The 19506-nt window shown below is 46.3% G+C and overlaps 1 protein-coding gene across 1 annotated transcript in view; it reads left to right on the forward strand.

The window, feature by feature from the left end:
* Positions 1 to 954: 954 nt before the first annotated feature.
* Positions 955 to 19506, forward strand: part of LOC124716868 — a 77300-nt gene continuing 58748 nt past the window's right edge. Inside the window, exon 1 of the mRNA XM_047243421.1 lies at positions 955 to 1004. Within this exon, the coding sequence (XP_047099377.1) occupies positions 993 to 1004 (12 nt within the window). The 5' untranslated portion in view covers positions 955 to 992. The remainder of the gene's footprint in view (positions 1005 to 19506) is intronic.

Raw genomic sequence — 19506 nt, forward strand, 5'->3', positions numbered from 1 at the left:
ACCAACGCGAGCAGCAATGTCGCGATACGATAAACCGCAATCGCGATAGGCTACAATCCGACCTTTAACAGTCGGAAACGCGATGCTACGCATTTCTCCTCCTTACACGAGGCATCAAACAACGTTTCACCAGGCAACGCCGGTCAACAGCTGTTTGTGTATGAGGATCGGTTGGAAACTTTCCTCATGTCAGCACGGTGTAGGTGTCGCCACCGGAGCCAACCTTGTGTGAATGCTTTGAAAAGCTAATCATTTGCATATCACAGCATCTTCTTCCTGTCGGTTAAATTTCGCGTCTGTAGCACGTCGTCTTCGTGGTGTAGCAATTTTAATGGCTAGTGGTGTAGTTCCGACCCCACATTAGGGGTATCCCATGACTTTTATCGCCTCAACGTACTTTTAGCTATGTCAGTTCAATTTAAACTGTTGACATACAAAGGGTTAATAGATTAATTTTTCAGTGGGAATAATGTGTGTTCATAAAATTAATTTTGTTTTGGTTCATATGGATATACAAGCGAAGGAGCGGGCGCTAAGGTGGTAGTTAGCAATTAGTTATTTGCTGCTCCTTCTGCTGTTAACGGCCAGACCATTTTGTTCCTGGCACCACGGTCATCGCTTCACAGGAGTTGTATCGTATATCTACCTGTCCTGTACCGTTCGCAGGGAGAAAGCATCGTTACTCAGCTAATCTCGCGGAGGAAACGGCCCCCGCTACAGTAGTGCAGAGAGCCTCGCTGTTTTCTGCGCCCCGCGGACAACTCGATAAAAGCGCCAATGTCGCCGCCGCTGTTTTTTACTGTTCCCCCGGGGTCCGCGCTCACGGCCGTCGGCCGTCGGGGAGGCTACCTCAGCGGCGTCCGTCTGTCTCTCCAGGCTCCCCACCACCACCACGAGGCCGCGGCGGTATAAAGCGGACCGCCGGCAGGCGCCGTCTCACAGACAAGACCACCAGCAGCAGCCGCAGCCGTCCGGAGACCACACGGGACGCCATGGCAACCACGGTGAGTGCGTCTGCGACTCTCTCCACCACCCACAGCTCCACTACCGCATCTCCAGCTCTTCGTCCTTTTAGTCACTACTAGCTCCGAAGCTGACCGAGGTTTTCGGGGGTTTTCCCCTGGTCATCAGGCGAATGCCACAGCTACATGTTCCCCCTCCCCCCATCCCCCACCACTAGCTATTCCCAGCTGGTGAATTGCTGTGCATATTGGGATATTTGGCTCTAAAGATCAGATGTCTACAATATCTACTAGGGGCATTCAATAAGTAATGATGTAGTTAGAATCTTTTATTTAGCTGGCAGTATTGGCGCTCGCTGTATTGCAGTAGTTCGAGTAACGAAGATTTTTATGAGGTAAGTGATTGATGAAAGGTATAGGTTATTGTTAGTCAGGGCCATTCTTTTGTAGGGATTTTTTGAAAGTGAAATTGCGTTGCGCTAAAAATACTGTGTGTTAGTTTAGTGTTGATCAGAATAAGTAAAGAGTGAAATGTCTGAGTACGTTCAGTTCTGCTCAGCTGTTTGAAAATCAAATAACGTAAGGGGTTTACCAGCACAGTAATTCAATAGTTTCTCTAAGGGGACGTTTCAATGAAACTCATTTTTTTTTCTGAAAGGAGGTTGGGATTCTTCAGGAGTCCAACATTTTTTTGAATCATCAGCCTTCTGACCAGTTTTATGTGGCCCACCACGAATTCCTCTTCTCTGCCAACCTCTTCATCTTACAGTGACACTTGCAACCTATGTCCTCAATTATTTGCTGGATGCATTCAAATCTCTGTCTTATTCTTCAGTTTTTGCGTTCTACAGCTCCTTCTAGTACCATGGAGGCTATTCCTTGATGTCTTAACAGATGTCCTACCATTATGTGCCTTCTTTTTGTCAGTGTTAACCACACATTGCTTTCCTCGCCTATTCTCTGTAGAAAATTTGGAAATTTGTGGTAAGCTCTATGGGACCAAACTGCTGTGGTCATCGGTCCCTAGGCTTAAACACTACTTAATCTAACTTACTATCCTGTCCCTTCTTTTTGTCAGTGTTAATCACACATTGCTTTCCTCGCCGGTTCTCTGTAGAAAATTAGGAAATTTGTGCTAAGTTCTAAGGGTCCAAACTGGTGAGGTCATCGGTCCCTAAGCTTACACACTACTTAATCTAACTTAAACTAACTTAAACTAAGGACAACATACACACTCATGCCCAGGAGTGGACTCGAACCTCCGACGGGGGCAGGCGCACGAACCGTGGCAAGGCGTCCACGGCTACCCCGGTCTGCTCTCTGTAGAACTTCCTCATTCCTTGCCTTATCGCTTCACCTGATTTCCAACATTCTTCTGTAGCAGCACACGTCAATTGCTTCTATTCTCTTCTTTTCCGGTTTCCCCACAGTCCATTTCTCACTACCATACAATGCTGTGCTCCAAACGTACATTCTCAGAAATTTCTTCCTCAAATCAAGGCCCATGATTGATACCAGAATGCCCTTTTCTCCAGTGCTAGTCTGATTTTTATGTCCTCCCTACTTCCCTCGATCACGAGTTATTTTGCTGCCTAAACAGCAGATTTTCTTAACTGCATTCACTTCGTGTTCAACGATTTTCATCTTAAGTTTCTCACTGTTCTCGTTTCTGCTACTTCTCATTACTTTCGTCTTTCTTCGATTTACTGTCAGTCCGTATTCTGTACTCATTAGATTTTCATTCCACTGAACAGATCCTGTAATTCTTCTTCACTTTCATTGAGGATAGCAATTTCATCATTGAATCTTAACGCCGATATCCTTTTACCTTGAATTCTAATCCTACACTTGAACCTCTCTTTTGTTTCTGTTATTGCTTTCTCAACGTATACAAGCAACAGCAGCAGGGGCGAAACACTACATACATGTCTTATACCCTTCTTAATCCAAGTATTTCGTTCTTGGTCTTCCAGTCCTATTCTTCCACATTATGTATAACCCATCTTTCGCCACAGCTTACCCCTATCTTTCTCAGGATTTTGATCGTCTTGCACCATGTTACACTATCGAACGGTTTTCATATGTCGACAAAGCCTACGACCTATCTTGGTTTTGCTCCAGTCTTCAGCTATTGTCAACTGGAACGTCAGAACTGCTCCTCTGGTACCTTTACTTTTCGTAAACGAAAAGCGATCGTTATCTTACATATCCTCAGTTTTATTTTCCGTTCTTCAGTGTATCATTCTTGTCAGCAAGTTGTATGCATGAGATGGCAGATCAGTGTACACATTAGTAATTTGTAGTCCACGACGCGTTTTTGTGTCTGTATGTGAAGGCAAATCTCAGGAACTACTGTAGTGATTTTGGTACGGATTTCACTACTAGGTGAGACTAATTTGCGAGGAAGGTTTCTGTATTGTTGGCGTATAGGTCGAACCGTATTCAGGTTTGAACTTCGTAAACAGCTGGCGTTACCAGTCCTGGTGATCTGGTAGGGTATATAAGGGGCGCGAACAGCGTCAGAAGCTGAGTGATCACTGTGTAGGGCCCCGAGAATCGTGTACTCGTGTGAGACAGCGTTATCAGCACCTGACAAAAAATTTGAAAGGAGTCTCATTGTAGGGCCCATTATGGCTGGCTGGTCGAATCGTAAAGTATCGACATGTGTGGGACATTTTGATGTGACAGTGGCCTGATGTTGGAGAGCGTGGAAACGCGAGGGCAGGCAAACCCATCGTTAGGGCTCCAATCGACCATGTCTGACCGCCCCAACGGAGGATCGCTGGTGCACCAAGCATATCGTAACCCCTTCACACCTTCGCCTGCGATTCGAGAACACAAGTAATGGACCCGCTGGATCATTGTCTGTCATTCCGCACCGTTGGTCAGAAACTGGCAGCAGCCCGACTTGGATATTACCGGTCCACGTGTAGGGTGCTGTTGGCACCACAACACAAATGGACGGGTTTGGTGTGGTGGAGTGACCGGGAAGTATAGAACGCTGACGAATGGTATCGCACTGTGCTCATCTTCGGCAGTATGGCGGCGATCTGGGGAGAGGTCTTGTTCTTCTAACGTTTTGGAGAGACGCAGAAGTGATATTCCAGGCTTCGTGGTGTGTACAGCCATCTGCTAATGTCAAAGCTGGTCGTGATTGATGGAACTCTGATGGCATAACTGTATGTCACGGACATCCTGGCTTCTCACGCATTACCTCGTATGCGGCAGTATCGTGTCGCTATTTCTCACTGACGTGACAAAAGTCGCGGGACGACGATATGCACACATACAGATGACGGTAGTATCGCGTACACAAGACACGAATGGGCAGTGCATCGGTACAACTGTCATTTGTAGTCAATAGGTTCTTGTGAAAGTGTTTGCGGGCTGATTATGGCTGCACGACGGGAATTAATAGACTCTGAACGCGGAATTGTTTTTTCAGCTAGACGCATGGGACATTCCATTTTGGAAATGGTTCGGGAATTCAATATTCCGCGATCCACTGTGTCAGGAGTGTTTCCGAGAACACTAAATTTCAGGAATTACCTCTCACTACGGACAATGCAGTGGCTGATGGTCTTCACTTAACTACGGAGAGCAGCGGCGTTTGCTTGCAGTTGTTTGTGCTAAGAGACAAGCTACTCCCCGTGAAGTAATTGCAGAAATTCAAACATCCCCTTAGAAAAATTTATGAATTACTGTGCTGATAAACCTCTTACATTATTTGATTTTCAAATAGCTGAGCAGAACTGAACGTACTCAGACATTTCGCTCTTTACTTAGTCTGCTCAACACTAAAGTAACACACAATATTTTTAGCGCAACGCAATCTGACTTTCAATAATCTCTACAAAAGAATGGCCCTGAGTAACAATAACCTATACCTTTCATGAATCACTTACCTCACAAAAATCGTCGTTACTCGGACTAGTGCAATACAGCGAGCGCCAATACTGCCAGCTAAATAAAAGATTCTAACTACTGAAGGCACTAACTACTGATAGGCATAGTTAGCAAATGAAAGATTTTGATAGAGAACAAACAATGTATTTACTTTAATAGTGTTCAAAAGTCATATATATATATATATATATATATATATATATATATATATATATATATATATATATCAGTTCATGACATCCAGTCTTACAAGTTTATTCTTTCTCGCGGACACACGTCCAGATCGTCCGCTCTTAAATTTCTGCCTTCTCTCTGCCCACATCCACCACTGCTGGCGGCTCACCTCCAACTGCGCAACGTTTCGCGCTGTTCACATCCAACAATAGCGACTATTCCAACAATGAGTCCAACCAGCCACAGACTGCACACAGCACAGTCAGTGATTTTCATACAGAGCGCTACGTGGCGTTACCAATACAAAAACCTAAACAGCCTACTTACATAGAACAATGGCAAATACTCCAACAATGCAAACCAGCCACAGACTGCACACAGCACAGTCAGTGATTTTCATACAGAGCGCTACGTGGCGTTACCAATATAAAACCTAAACAGCCTACTTACATAGAACAATGGCAAATACTCCAACAATGCAAACCAGCCACAGACTGCACACAGCACAGTCAGTGATTTTCATACAGAGCGCTACGTGGCGTTACCAATATAAAAACCTAAACAGCCTACTTACATAGAACAATGGCAAATACTCCAACAATGCAAACCAGCCACAGACTGCACACAGCACAGTCAGTGATTTTCATACAGAGCGCTACGTGGCGTTACCAATATAAAAACCTAAACAGCCTACTTACATAGAACAATGGCAAATACTCCAACAATGCAAACCAGCCACAGACTGCACACAACACAGTCAGTGATTTTCATACAGAGTGCTACGTGACGTTACGAATACAGAAACCTAAACAGCCTACTTAAAAAATCAGTGTGAGACGTAAGACGGACATAAACATTAGGAAGTGCAGCGATTTTTGGCGTTAATGGGCTGTGGCAGCAGACGACCGATGCGAGTACCTTTGCTAACAGCACTTCATCGCGTGCACCGCCTCTCCTGGGCCGGTGACCTATCGGCAGAACCGTAGACGGCTGGGAAACCGTGGCCTGGTCCGATCAGTCCAGGTTTCAGTTGGTAGGAGCTGATGGTAGAGTTCGAGTGTGTCGCAGACCCCACGAAGCCGTTGTTGTTGTCAACAAGGCACTGTGCAAAGCTGGTGGTGGCTCCTTAAAGCTGTGGACTGTGCTTATAGGGACTGGATCCTCTGGCCTAACTGAACCGATCATTGACTGGAAATGGTTTTCTTGTTCCGCGAAACTTGTGTCTTAGGGTATATGTTGCATCTAACTACCTAGGAACTACAATTCCGAACAACGTAAACTGCAACGATCCCACAGATAATGTTGTTGGGAAGGCAAACCAAAGACTATGTTCTATTGATAGGACGCTAAGAAGATCCAGCTGATCTACCACAGAAATGCAAGCACTAAGCTTGTCCGTTCTTCTGTGAAGTATGGTCATTACCAGAAAGGACTGAGGAGGACGTACAAAAAGGGCAGCAGCTTTTGTATTACCGAGAAATAGGGGACAGAGTTGATGTGGCAAACAGTAAAACGAAGGTTGTCTTCGTTGCGAGGAGACCTTTCCACGATGTTTCAGTCTCCAATTTTCTCCCCCCAAATGCGAAAATATTGACGCCCACCCCTAGATAGGGAGAAATGACCACCGTAATTAAAATAAGAGAAATCAGAGATCGCACGCAAAGGTTTAACTGTTCCTTCTTTCCCGCGCGGTTGAACCATTGCTTTATTTCACTTGATGAAAGTACTACAGACTGACTTCACTCAGAAGAATCACTGGATAACTCAGTCAACTAAATCACTAAAAGCCAGCCGGAGTGGCCTTGCGGTTCTAGGCGCTACAGTCTGGAACCGCGCGACCGCTACGGTCGCAGGATCGAATCCTGCCTCGGGCATGGATGTGTGTAATGTCCTTAGGTTAGTTAGGTTTAAGTAGTTCTAAGTTCTAGGGGACTGATGACCTCCGAAGTTAGGTCCCATTGTGCTCAGAGCCATTTGAACCATTTTTTCCCGCGCGCTGTTCGAGAGTGCAAAGGTAGAGGAAAAGCGGGAAAGTGGATCGATGAACCATCTGCCAGGCACTTGAGTGTGAATTGCAGAGTAGGTATTAAAATCCATGGATAAGAAATAAAAACTTTGAGGTTCGCCGATGACATTGTAATTCTGTCAGAGACAGCAAAGGACTTGGAAGAGCAGTTGAATGGAGTGGATAGCGTCTTGAAAGGAGGATATAAGATGAACATCAACAGAAGGAAAACGAGGATAATGGAATGTAGTCGAATTAAGTCGGGTGATGCTCCGGGAATTAGATTAGGAAATGAGACACTTAAAGTAGTAAAGGAGTTTTGCTATTTGGGGAGAAAAATAACTGATGATGGTCGAAGCAGAGAGGATATAAAATGTAGATTGTCAATGGCAAGGAAAGCGTTTCTGAAGAAGAGAAATTTGTTAACATCGAGTATAGATTTAAGTGTCAGGAAGTCATTTCTGAAAGTATTTGTGTGGAGTGTAGCCATGTATGGAAGTGAAACATGGACGATAAATAGTTTGCACAAGAAGAGAATAGAAGCTTTCGAAATGTGGTGCTACAGAAGAATGCTCAAGATTAGATGGGTACATCACATAACTAATGAGGAAGTATTGAATAGGATTGGGGAGAAGAGAAGCTTCTGGCACAACTTGACCAGAAGAAGGGATCGGTTGGTAGGACATGTTCTGAGGCATCAAGAGATCACCAATTTAGTATTGGAGGGCAGCGTGGAGGGTAAAAATCGTAGAGGGAGACCAAGAGATGAGTACACTAAGCAGATTCAGAAGGATGTAGGTTGCAGTAGGTACTGGGAGATGAAGAAGCTTGCACAGGGTAGAGTAGCATGGAGAGCTGCATCAAACCACTCTCAGGACTGAAGACCACAACAACAACAACAATGTAAATGTACAAGTAGATGAGTGTAATGAGTGTGGTGCTATGTTGGTGGCCCAAAGATGAGCACGAGAGAAGATAGACTGAATCCTGATGCTAGTACACGCAAACTACTGCTCTCGAATAGCACGGAGGTGGCTCGGCGAGCTTAACTTCCCCATCCGAAGACGGATCACCGTCAACAGCGTCACATGGCCTCGCTTCATGAAACAGTGCGAAGACGACTGGAGTTTAAACCGTGACATTTGGCGCAAAGTCTGCTAACCAGGGACATTATGCGGGGTAAATACTGGCAGCCACAACACAGACGTGTGGTAGCGATCTCGGCTAACGAAAGCTGGTTTCACTGCACGTGTACGTTATTACTTGCTGCAGGGGTTTCTACTTTTCCCTTGCGTCCATCAGCACCCTAAGTCAGACGCTACCGTAAATGTCGCATTGACCCACATTCGGCTGATTTAGACCATGCTACTTAGGAGCTAATTACGACAGTAAACGGAACGTAAGTTTCTCCCGTTTATTGCTCAGGCAGAAAGCAAACCGCGCTTCGGGCGTCTCGAAAGTCAATTTAGAGGGTCTCCGCCGCAGCGTTATACGGCGGTGGAGGCCAGCAAAATAGAATACGGGCGATGTCGTACTTGGTAACTGGTGTGCATGAAGGAGAGAGCTATAAAATGATATCTCGATTGCTAGAAAATGAAACGACTACAGATGCCCTTGTGATCTTACTTATTGTGTAGCTACCAGTTTCGTCACTTCGATGCGCGATCTTCAGGCATCGAAACAAAATAAGTGGAAATCGTGCTTCACTTTAACCTCGTGCCCTTTTGCGATGGCTTCATATTAGCGAAGTTGCTAAATTTCAGGCAAAATCTTTTTATTAGCCGTAACTCCATGACTAAACATTTGCGGACGTATGTTTACGTGAACTGTTTTGTTTAGTTTTACTTGTAGGATAACATATTAAAATATTTGCACATCTTCGTGAATCAGCCTATACGCTGCGTCAGTGGCCAACATAACTGGTTTACGCAGACTGTCTGTAACTGTGATGTCAGCACTCCAATCATTAACTTCCAACTGACGCAGCGTTTATATGGATTGTGATAACCACTTCAGCATGAAGTAAGACCTGAAGATGGCGCACTGAAGCGCCGAAACTGGTAGCTACACAATAAACAAGATCATAAGGGTGGATGTAGGCGTCTCATTTTTTTACCACAGTGAACGGCCGTGTGTCCAAGACCCCCAGTCGAAAGGATGGATAAACAAAAACTTAATGTCTCGATTTGTCGTGATGGGGAATATTTAAGCTGGAAAGGGAGGTTTATCTCTACTTTCTGTCTGCCTAGTTTTGCATTCATGACATTTTCGCGATATACACATAGGAAGTCGTGAAAACAACAGTCTTGATTGCAGAACTGATTTTATTGCTTTATTATTCACGTGTGGACCCAATAGGACCACGTGAGGTACAATTCATCAATGTTACTTTTGATAGCTGGCCTTCCTTGCTCTTCTTTGGATTTTCTCTGTTTACTGTATCAGTCCCACCTGGCTCCACAAGCTGCGACATCGCCGCGAATAAAACAGGGAACCGTAAACTGCAGAATAAATCGCTTTTATTTCAATCTGTGAGCACAAAATGTTTGTTCTCAGACTGCCGGTTTCAGTCTGCAGTGACCAGCTTCAGTCTTGTTTTACAACCATGTGCTATACCTTTCTTATATTTGGACTTGTCTCAAAACAGACCTGAAGATGGTCACCGCCGACCGAAACCGTTAGGATACAAAAGTTTTGTGATCGTAGACCGAACAAAAATAAATTTATTCTAATCCTGTCCGCTAAGGATCCCAGACTGACAGTCAGTAAGCAAGTGTTGGTCGAACGCGGATTTTGGCAGCGACCTTTCTTGTGGATGGACTCCATTTCCTAAGGATTCTTCCAGTGAATCTTACACCCGCATCTTCCTTACCTGAGTTTAGTATTCTGTGGTCGTTCCACTTTACATCGCCCTATACGCATACTCCCAGATATTTGATAAATGTGGTTGCTTCCAGATCTCGGTCTGCATTCCTACAATCAAACAACACCGCGTCTTTTCTCTTGCGCAATATGTCTCATCTAGTTATACTGAGGGTCAACTGCCGATCCCTCAATCAAGCTTCGATGCTCTGCAGGTCTTTCTGCACTTCGTTGCAATTTTCTGACGTAGCGTCTTCTCTATTGGTCAGCATAATCCACGAACCGTCTCCTGGAGATCCCGACCTTATCTCTAAGCTAGCAAGGGTTCCGAATCCGACGAGCAGTACATAAGAAATGGTCCAGCGAGGAGTTTGTACGTGACGCCACTCGTCCGCAAATATTTCCTCGAGGTTGGCAGAGGAGAGGAATTTGTGGCGGACCGCATCAAACCAGTCAGAAGACTGATGACCCAAAAGGAAAAAAAAGTTTTTTCCAGTAAAATCTCTGGCATCTGTCCTCATCACGGCTAGTTTTATGTGGTCGCTCCAGTTTAAATCATCCTGGACAGATACGAGGCGATATCAAAAAGTAAGATACACATTACTGTGGCAGTGCTAGTAAGTCTTATTCAGTACTGCACCACACTTCATAGTGACACAGATACACTGATCAGCGAGAACATTATCGCCACAGACCTACTAGCGATGTAAACACGTCCAGGCGATAGCAGCGAGACCTGGCGAGGAATGACTGCTAGACACACTTACCGTGCATGTAGTACCGGTGAAAATGCTGTCCGCCTCTAGAATGGGGAAGGTGTCCGGTCTATCTGAGTTTGACCGAGGGCAGATTGTGATGTCCTGGAGGCTCGGCGAGAGCATATCGAAAACTGCACGAGTTGTCTGGTGTTCGACGAGTGCTGTGGGGAGTGTCTTCAACACGTGGCGAAACCAGGGAGAAACTGCGTCCAGACGTCTTGGCTTTGGGAGGCCACCCCTCTTTACAGATGTCGAACGTCGTAAACAAATAAATAAATGTCGTTTGAGTCGGGTAGACAGTTCGCCGGGTGCAAGTCTTTCGATTTGCCGTCACTTCGGCGACTTGCGCGTCGTGGGAGATGAAATGATTAGGACACTTTTTTTTTTCACTAGCTGCTTATATTTTATGACCCACCGTGTAATTTCTCATGGTGGGTCGTATGTTGCCACTTAGCCGCTGTGACTGGGTCCGGGGTCCGGAGTGACTGAAAGTGACACCACACTGGCTCCCGCCCCCACTCACACCGTTGCCCGTGTCCCGCCACGTGGAGGCGGGCTCTATTTGTTTACATCCATTTGACATCTTTTTTTTCTGCAGCATTAGAAAAACTTATAATACAAAATCAAGTGAGATACTAATAAACAAAACGAAATTAAATATTTAGAAAGAAGGGAGGAAGAGAATTTAATAGAGAAGAGATAGGTATAATGCTGCCCGTCACCTGGTTGTGGGCGTCGGCCCGGGTCTTGGAATGACCCTCAAGACGCTGGCCATCGCTCACCATGCCTTTAACATCTACCACCCTAAAAACTAACTTAACTAGAAGAGATTAGGGTACGTTAAAGCTAGAAACTAAGACCTCCATGTCCAGCCTGCTAAACTATTTACGATATACAATAGAGAGGTAACTGATTTTGTGCTTGGCTCAAAGTTGCTAATGAAAGGGTACTTGTGGTAAAAGTAATAAGGTAATGACGCTAACGGTTTGTGTTGAGCCTACAAGGCTCCGTGTAGAGTACATCAGGCGCAAGCACCTCCCGGCCCTGCCGACAACACGACCTGAACGGTGGTTTTCCCCGATCTACCATAGGTATCCGTCGGGTTGGGCTCAAAAGAGAGGGACCACAATTAAGATCCTTCCATCCAGACTGTGCGCTCCCTCTTAACGGAAGGCGTAGGTCCCTTGAAGAGGTATCCAGCTTTAATCTCTTATTAGACATGGAGATGCTGTTAACTATTTACATATAAGGTGCAATCTGTTTTTAGGATTGTGTGTGACTTTTGCACCTCTTGTCGGTTGTCCCACTCTGTTCTTTGAATTTGACTTGGTTGACACTATGGATCATCCGCGCTGGACGCTTCAATATCTGTGTTGGTGCCCTGGTCTGTATCTGTTTCTTCTTCATCACTCGTGGTGCTAATCATATCTGTGTCCCCCTGGGCATCGTGACGTCTGTTTGGACCGACTTGCCTTCGGTAGGGTCTGTTACGCAAGTATTCTATTTGTTGGATCTTCGAGATTTCGTCCGTTAGTTTGTTGAGTTCAGTCCACCTTTCCGGGTCGCGTATTATGGCATGTAGTTCGTTCTGTGTGTTCAGGCGATTTATGTGTACTGTGTGTCTTATGTTCGTGCGTTGTCCGCAGAGGAAGATTAGGACAACACAACACCCAGTTCCTGACCGGAGAAAATCTCCGACCCAAACGGGAATCGAACCCGGGCAAAGAGGACTGAAATTCTGTAGCGCTGACCAATCCGCTACCGGGGCGGACGTAGAACGTCGTAGGTTGAGCAGACTGGTAAAACAGGACAGGCGGCGAACTATATCGGAACTGACATCCGACATTGACGCTGGCCGGAGTACAAGTGTGTCCGAACACACAGCCCACTGAACACTCCTAACGGTGAGCCTCCGCAGCTGACCACCCGAGCACGTGCCAATGTTGACACCACGACATCGACAACTGCGACTGAAATGTGCACGTGGCCGTCGGCACTGGACGCTGGCGCAATGGCGGAGCGTTTCACGGTCTGATGGTTTCCCATACCTGCTTAATCATGCCGACGGGAGGCCGCGAATCAATCGTTTTCCAGGGGAACAGCTTCTTGAATCCTGTACTGCAGGATGGAGACAAGCTGGCGGCGGCTTCATCACGCCCTGGGGAACATTTATGTGGACATCCATAGATCAAGTATATTTCAATTTTACTAGGACTTGGTATTATTTCGCATATTGTATGACAGGAAAGAGGGAAAATCGAATCATTTGGAACATTAGGTGTAATTTAAGCCATATCATCCATTGGATTAATAGGATATATTGTATGGGCACACCATATACACTACTGGCCATTAAAATTGCTACACCAAGAAGAAATTCAGATGATAAACGGGTATTCATTGGACAAATATATTACACTAGAACTGACATGAGCTTACATTTTCACGCAATTTGGGTGCATAGATCCAGAGAAATCAGTACCCAGAACAACCACCTCTGACTGTAGTAACGGCCTTGATACGCCTGGGCATTGAGTCAAACAGAGCTTGGACGGCGTGTACAGGTACAGCTGCCCATGCAGCTTCAACACGATACCACAGTTCATCAAGAGTAGTGACTAGCGTAATGTGACGAGCCAGTTGCTCGGCCACCATTGACCAGACGTTTTCAGTTGGTGAGAGATCTGGAGAATGTGTTGGCCAGGGAAGCAGTCGAACATTTTCAGTATCCAGAAAGGCCCGTACAGGACCTGCAACATGAGGTCGTGCATTATCCTGCTGAAATGTAGGGTTTCGCAGGGATCGAATGAAGGGTAGAGCCACGGGTCGTAACACATCTGAAATGTAACGTCCACTGTTCAAAGTGCCGTGGATGCGAACAAGAGGTGACCGAGACGTGTAACCAATGGCACCCCATACCATCACGCCGGGTGATATGCCAGTATGGCGATGACGAATACACCCTTCCAATGTGCGTCCCAGCAATGTCGCCAAACACGGATGCGACCATCATGATGCTGTAAACAGAACCTGGATTCGTCCGAAAAAGTGACGTTTTGCCATTCGTGCACCCAGGTTCGTCGTTGAGTACACCATCGTAGGCGCTCCTGTCTGTGATGCAGCGTCAAGGGTAACCGCAGACATGGTCTCCGAGCTGATAGTCCAAACGTCGTCGAACTGTTCGTGCAGATGGTTATTGTCTTGCAAACGTCCCCATCTGTTAACTCAGGGATCGAGACGTGGCTGCACGATCCGTTACAGCCATGCGAATAAGATGCCTGACATCTGGACTGCTAGTGATACGAGGCCGTTGGGAGCCAGCACGGCGTTCCGTATTGGCCTCCTGAACCCACCGATTCGATATTCTGTTAACAGTCATTGGATCTCGACTAACGCGAGCAGCAATGTCGCGATACGATAAACCGCAATCGCGATAGGCTACGATCCGACCTTTATCAAGGTCGGAAACGTGATGGTACGCATTACTCCTCCTTACACGAGGCAACGCCGGTCAACTACTGTTTGTGTATGAGAAATGGGTTGGGAACTTTCCTCATGTCAGCACGTTGTAGGTGTCGCCAGCGGCGCCAACCTTGTGTGAATGCTGTGAAAAGCTAATCATTTGCATGTCACAGCATCTTCTTCCTGTCGGTTAAATGTCGCGTCTGTAGCACATCATCTTCGTGGTGTAGCTGTTTTAATGGCCAGTAGTGTACTATTGATATACCTCACTGATATTTCCATGATTGATTATGTCGTTTTTGCATCCTGCAGAGAGATATTTTATTTCAGCAAAAAATATTGTTAGTCAGACCTTATACGCTTCTACGATTTTCTTCATAACTTACTCTACATCAGAGTCATCTGCAGCCAACACAACTCAATTATCAGCGAATAATATACCATATGGGGAATCCACATCCACGACAGAATAGGTGCCTTGGTTGGTCGTATTACATGGGAGATATTTTTCCTATTTCAATTATTATGTGTAGTCCCTCAGAACACAAGACGTCCACGAGGCCAATCGGAGCACATGGACTGGGAAGGGAATCGGCCGCGTCCTTTCAAAGAAACCACTCTAGCGTTCATCTTAAGCGATTCAAGCGAAAATCGCACTCACTCCGTCTTCAGGCCACAAGTGGCCCATCGGGACCATCCGACCGCCGCGTCATCCTCAGGTGAGGATGCGGATATGAGGGGCATGTGGTCAGCACACCGCTCTCCCGGTCGTTACGATGGTTTTTTGTGACCGGAGCCGCCACCATTCGGTCGAGTAGCTCCTCAGTTGTCATCACGAGGATGAGTGGACCCCGAAAAGTGGCAAGAGCGCATGGCGGCCTGGATGGTCACCCATCCAAGTGCCGGCCACGCCCGACATCGCTTAACTTCGGTGATCTCGCGGGAACCGGTGTATCCACTGCTGGAAGGCCGCTGCCGCAGGCGAAGATCGCGGGATACGTACACCTGAATGGCCAGACGGGAATTTGTGACTCCGGCGCCATCCCACAGCGCTGTCACTTCTCGGCGGTCGCCTCGGGTTCCCGTTGCGGTATTCACACCGAGCAGTCCACTTTGCTGTGGTGTGTCGCACGAGCGCCAACGGGGCGCGAAAACTGGCGCGGGAGGAAGCGACATGTCGAACTTGAAAGGCGCGCGATTTCTCGGAGAAAGCGGCGCTTTTTGCGCGGCCTGCCCTCTCGCGGAGACTTTTCCCCGACTTTGTCGGCGGCGGAGGCGTGACTTGTCTTCGTGCTGCGGATACCTTTCGGTCCGCTCGCTCCATTCTCTCTGTTTTTCCGGTCGGATCAGCAGGGAATGGAAGCACTCGAGCGGTCTCCGCGAGACGCGATGCTTTCCTCCCGGGGCGAAAGCGCTTAACCGCCGACGCATTCCTCTTTATCGGGACGCGTAAGCTGAGTCCGTCTCTGCATCGGCGTACGTACAGATGACTGCGTCCTGCGTTGCATATTTTAGTGACAGACTTAACAGCTTTCCTGCAGGCCAGAGTATAGCGGTTCCCAGTCTGGGAGTAGATACTGCCTTCCACATTCATATCCACATACGTATTCAACAAGCTATCACATGGCCCGTGGTGGACCACACCCACGACCACTACTTGTTACTCCCCAGCCTGTTACTTATGCAAACGGAGCGAGGGGAAAGGGCTGTCCATAAGCGTGCGGACGACCTCGGGCTACACTTATATCCTTCTTTGGCAATATGTGCGTTGGAGGCAGCAGACTCGTGCTGCAGTCAGTAGCAAGTCCCGTCCACTAAACACTCTTTATAGTAATCGACGTACCAGTGTTAAATTTCCTTGCCGGCCGGAGTGGCCGTGCGGTTCTAGGCGCTACAGTCTGGAACCGAGCAACTGCTACGGTCGCAGGTTTCGAATCCTGCCTCGGGCATGGATGTGTGTGATGTCCTTAAGTTACTTAGATTTAAGTAGTTCTAAGTTCTAGGGGACTGATGACCTCAGAAGTTAAGTCCCATAGTGCTCAGACCCATTTTTTTAAAATTTCCTTGAGTTAGTGCATTTGTTTTCATTATGTGCTTACAAATGGCTCTGAGCACTATGGGACTTAACTTCTAAGGTCATCAGTCCCCTAGAACTCAGAACTACTTAAACCTGACTAACCCAAGGACATCACACACATCCAAGCCCGAGGCAGGGTTCGAACCTGCGACCGTAGCGGTCGCGCGGTTTCCGACTGTAGCGCCTAGAACCGCTCGGCCACCCCGGCCGGCTGTGCGTACAATTTACAAGGGGAGGCCACGACGTTTGGGACGCGGATTTACTGGAAACTTCGTACACTCGTAGTACTCCACGAGGACAACAAAAGGTGTGAGCAGTAGCGCGTACTTCTCAAGAAAATCGCAAGGTAATTTCGGTCGTCAAATATATTAAATGGAAGAGGATGTAGATGAAGATGAAATGGGAGATATGATACTGCGTGAGCAGTTCGACAGAGCACTGAAAGACCTGAGTCGAAACAAGGCCCCGGGAGTAGACAACATTCCATTACAACTACTGACGTCCTTGAGAGAGCCACTCCTGACAAAACTCTACCATCTGGTGAGCAACATTTATGAGACAGGTGAAATACACTCAGACTTCAAGAAGAATATAATAATTCCAATCCCAAAGAAAACAGGTCTTGACAAATGTGAAAATTACCGAACTATCAGTTTAATAAGTCACAGCTGCAAAATACTAGCGCGAATTCTTTACAGACGAATGGAATAACTGGTAGAAGCCCGACCTCGGGGAAGATCAGTTTGGATTCCGTAGAAATGTTGGAACACGTGAGGCAATACTCACACTACGGCGTATCTTAGAAGAAAGATTAAGGAAAGGCAAACCTACGCTTCTAGCATTCGTACACTTGAGAGAAAGCTTTTGACAATGTTGACTGGAATACTCTCTTTCAAATTCTGAAGGCGGCAGGGCTAAAATATAGGGAGCGAAAGGCTATTTACAATTTGTACAGAAACCAGATGGCAGTTATAAGAGTCGAGGGACATGAAAGGGAAGCAGTGGTTGGGAAGGGAGTGAGACAGGGTTGTAGCCTCTCCCCGATGTTATTCAATCTGTATATTGAGCAAGCAGCGAAGGAAACAAAAGAAAAATTCGAAGTAGGTACTAAAATCGATGGAGAGGAAATAAAAACTTTGAGGTTCGCCGATGGCATTGTAATTCTGTCAGAGACAGCAAAGGACTTGGAAGAGCAGTTGAACGGAATGGATGGTGTCTTGAAGGGAGGATATGAGATGAACATCAACAAAAGCAAAACGAGGATAATGGAATGTAGTCGAATTAAGTCGGGTGATGCTGAGGGCATTAGATTAGGAAATGAGACACTTAAAGTAGTAAAGGAGTTTTGCTATTTGGGGAGCAAAATAACTGATGATGGTCGAAGTAGAGAGGATATAAAATGTAGACTGGCAATGGCAAGGAAAGCGTTTCTGAAGAAGAGAAAATTGTTAACATCGAGTATTGATTTAAGTGTTAGGAAGTCGTTTCTGAAAGTATTTGTATGGTGTGTAGCCATGTATGGAAGTGAAACATGGACGATAAATAGTTTAGACAAGAAGAGAATAGAAGCTTTCGAAATGTGGTGCCACAGAAGAATGCTGAAGATTAGATGGGTAGATCACATAACTAATGAGGAAGTATTGAATAGGATTGGGGAGAAGAGAAGTTTGTGGCACAACTTGACCAGAAGAAGGGATCGGTTGTTAGGACATGTTCTGCGGCATCAGGAGATCACCAATTTAGCATTGGAGGGCAGCGCGGAGGGTGAAAATCGTAGAGGGAGACCGTGAGATGAATACACTAAGCAGATTCAGAAGGATGTAGGTTGCGGGAGGTACTGCGAGATGAAGAAGCTTGCACAGGATAGAGTAGCTTGGAGAGCTGCATCAAACCAGTCTCAGGACTGAAGACCACAACAACAACAGAAATATACCTGCGCGTGGCAGCCGAGTGTTTAGCGTTCAAGCCCCGTAATCGCTGTATCGCTGGATCGAGTCCCGTTCGTCAGTTTCTTTTTTTTATTTTCAACACAGTCATTTCCTTTACTATTTATATTACAATTGATATAATGCGAAAAATACGTGAAATCGGGTGAACTTTTATTAAATTTACAACGTTATTTCTGTGTCTACAAATTTTTATTATCACAAATAATATAATATTCATAGCTATACTGAAACGACCGGTTCCGACCTGGGCTTCCGCCACCTTCAGACAGCACCACCAGCTGAAGTTGACGACGTGTAGAAGAGTCAGTTGAGATCCAAAACAGTCTACCAGTACTCAAGAATGGGCGGCAGTAGGGTTCTGCACGCGGTCTCCCTGATAGAGCGGCTACACTTTCCTAGAATCCTCTCAGTAAAGTGGAGTAGAGTGCTCGCCTTGGCTTCTACCATGCTTACGCGCTCGTACGTGGGACAAGAGACCTTACTGTGCGAATTTCATGCAGCTCCTGTGAAGCGTTTGGCATTGATTGGTGATGACGTAAGCCATAGTCGGCGCGCGAATCACACACTGTTTACCCCCGGCTCCACAGCCGTCAGTCAGAGTACACAATCGTGGTACCACGAGACAACCGAGGAGGCTCCAGCACCAGTCATGGGGGTAGTCGCTATAACCTTTCTCTGTCTTTTTGTTAACGCCATATACAATAGTACTGCTTGTAATTCCTGCTACAGCTTTTCCGTATCTTATTTTAAAGCCGTGTGCAATAACACTGTTTGTAACTTTGCTCTTCCCATCGTTACACGGCCCAAAATTCTGAAGATGGCTTTTACATAAGCCGAAACTGGTAAATAAACAAATATTATTGCGGTCTTGACTGCTAATTCTACACTACTGGCCATTAAAATTGCTACACCAAGAAGAAATGCAGATGATAAACGGGTATTCATTGGACAAATATATTATTATACAAGAACTGACATGTGATTACATTTTCACGCAATTTGGGTGCATAGATCCTGAGAAATCAGTATCCAGAACAACCACCTCTGGCCGTAATAACGGCCTTGATACGCCTGGGCATTGAGTCAAACAGAGCTTGGATGCCGTGTACAGGTACAGCTGTCCATGCAGCTTCAACACAATACCACAGTTCATCAAGAGTAGTGACTGGCGTATTGTGACGATCCAGTTGCTCGGCCACCATTGACCGACGTCTTCAATTAGTGAGAGATCTGGAGAATGTGCTGGACAGGGCAGCAGTCGAACATTTTCTGTATCCAGAAAGGCCCATACAGGACCTACAACATGCGGTCGTGCATTATCCTGCTGAAATGTAGGATTTCGCAGGGATCG

This window comes from Schistocerca piceifrons, chromosome 9 (genome assembly GCF_021461385.2).
Source record: "Schistocerca piceifrons isolate TAMUIC-IGC-003096 chromosome 9, iqSchPice1.1, whole genome shotgun sequence".
Lineage (NCBI taxonomy): Eukaryota > Metazoa > Arthropoda > Insecta > Orthoptera > Acrididae > Schistocerca > Schistocerca piceifrons.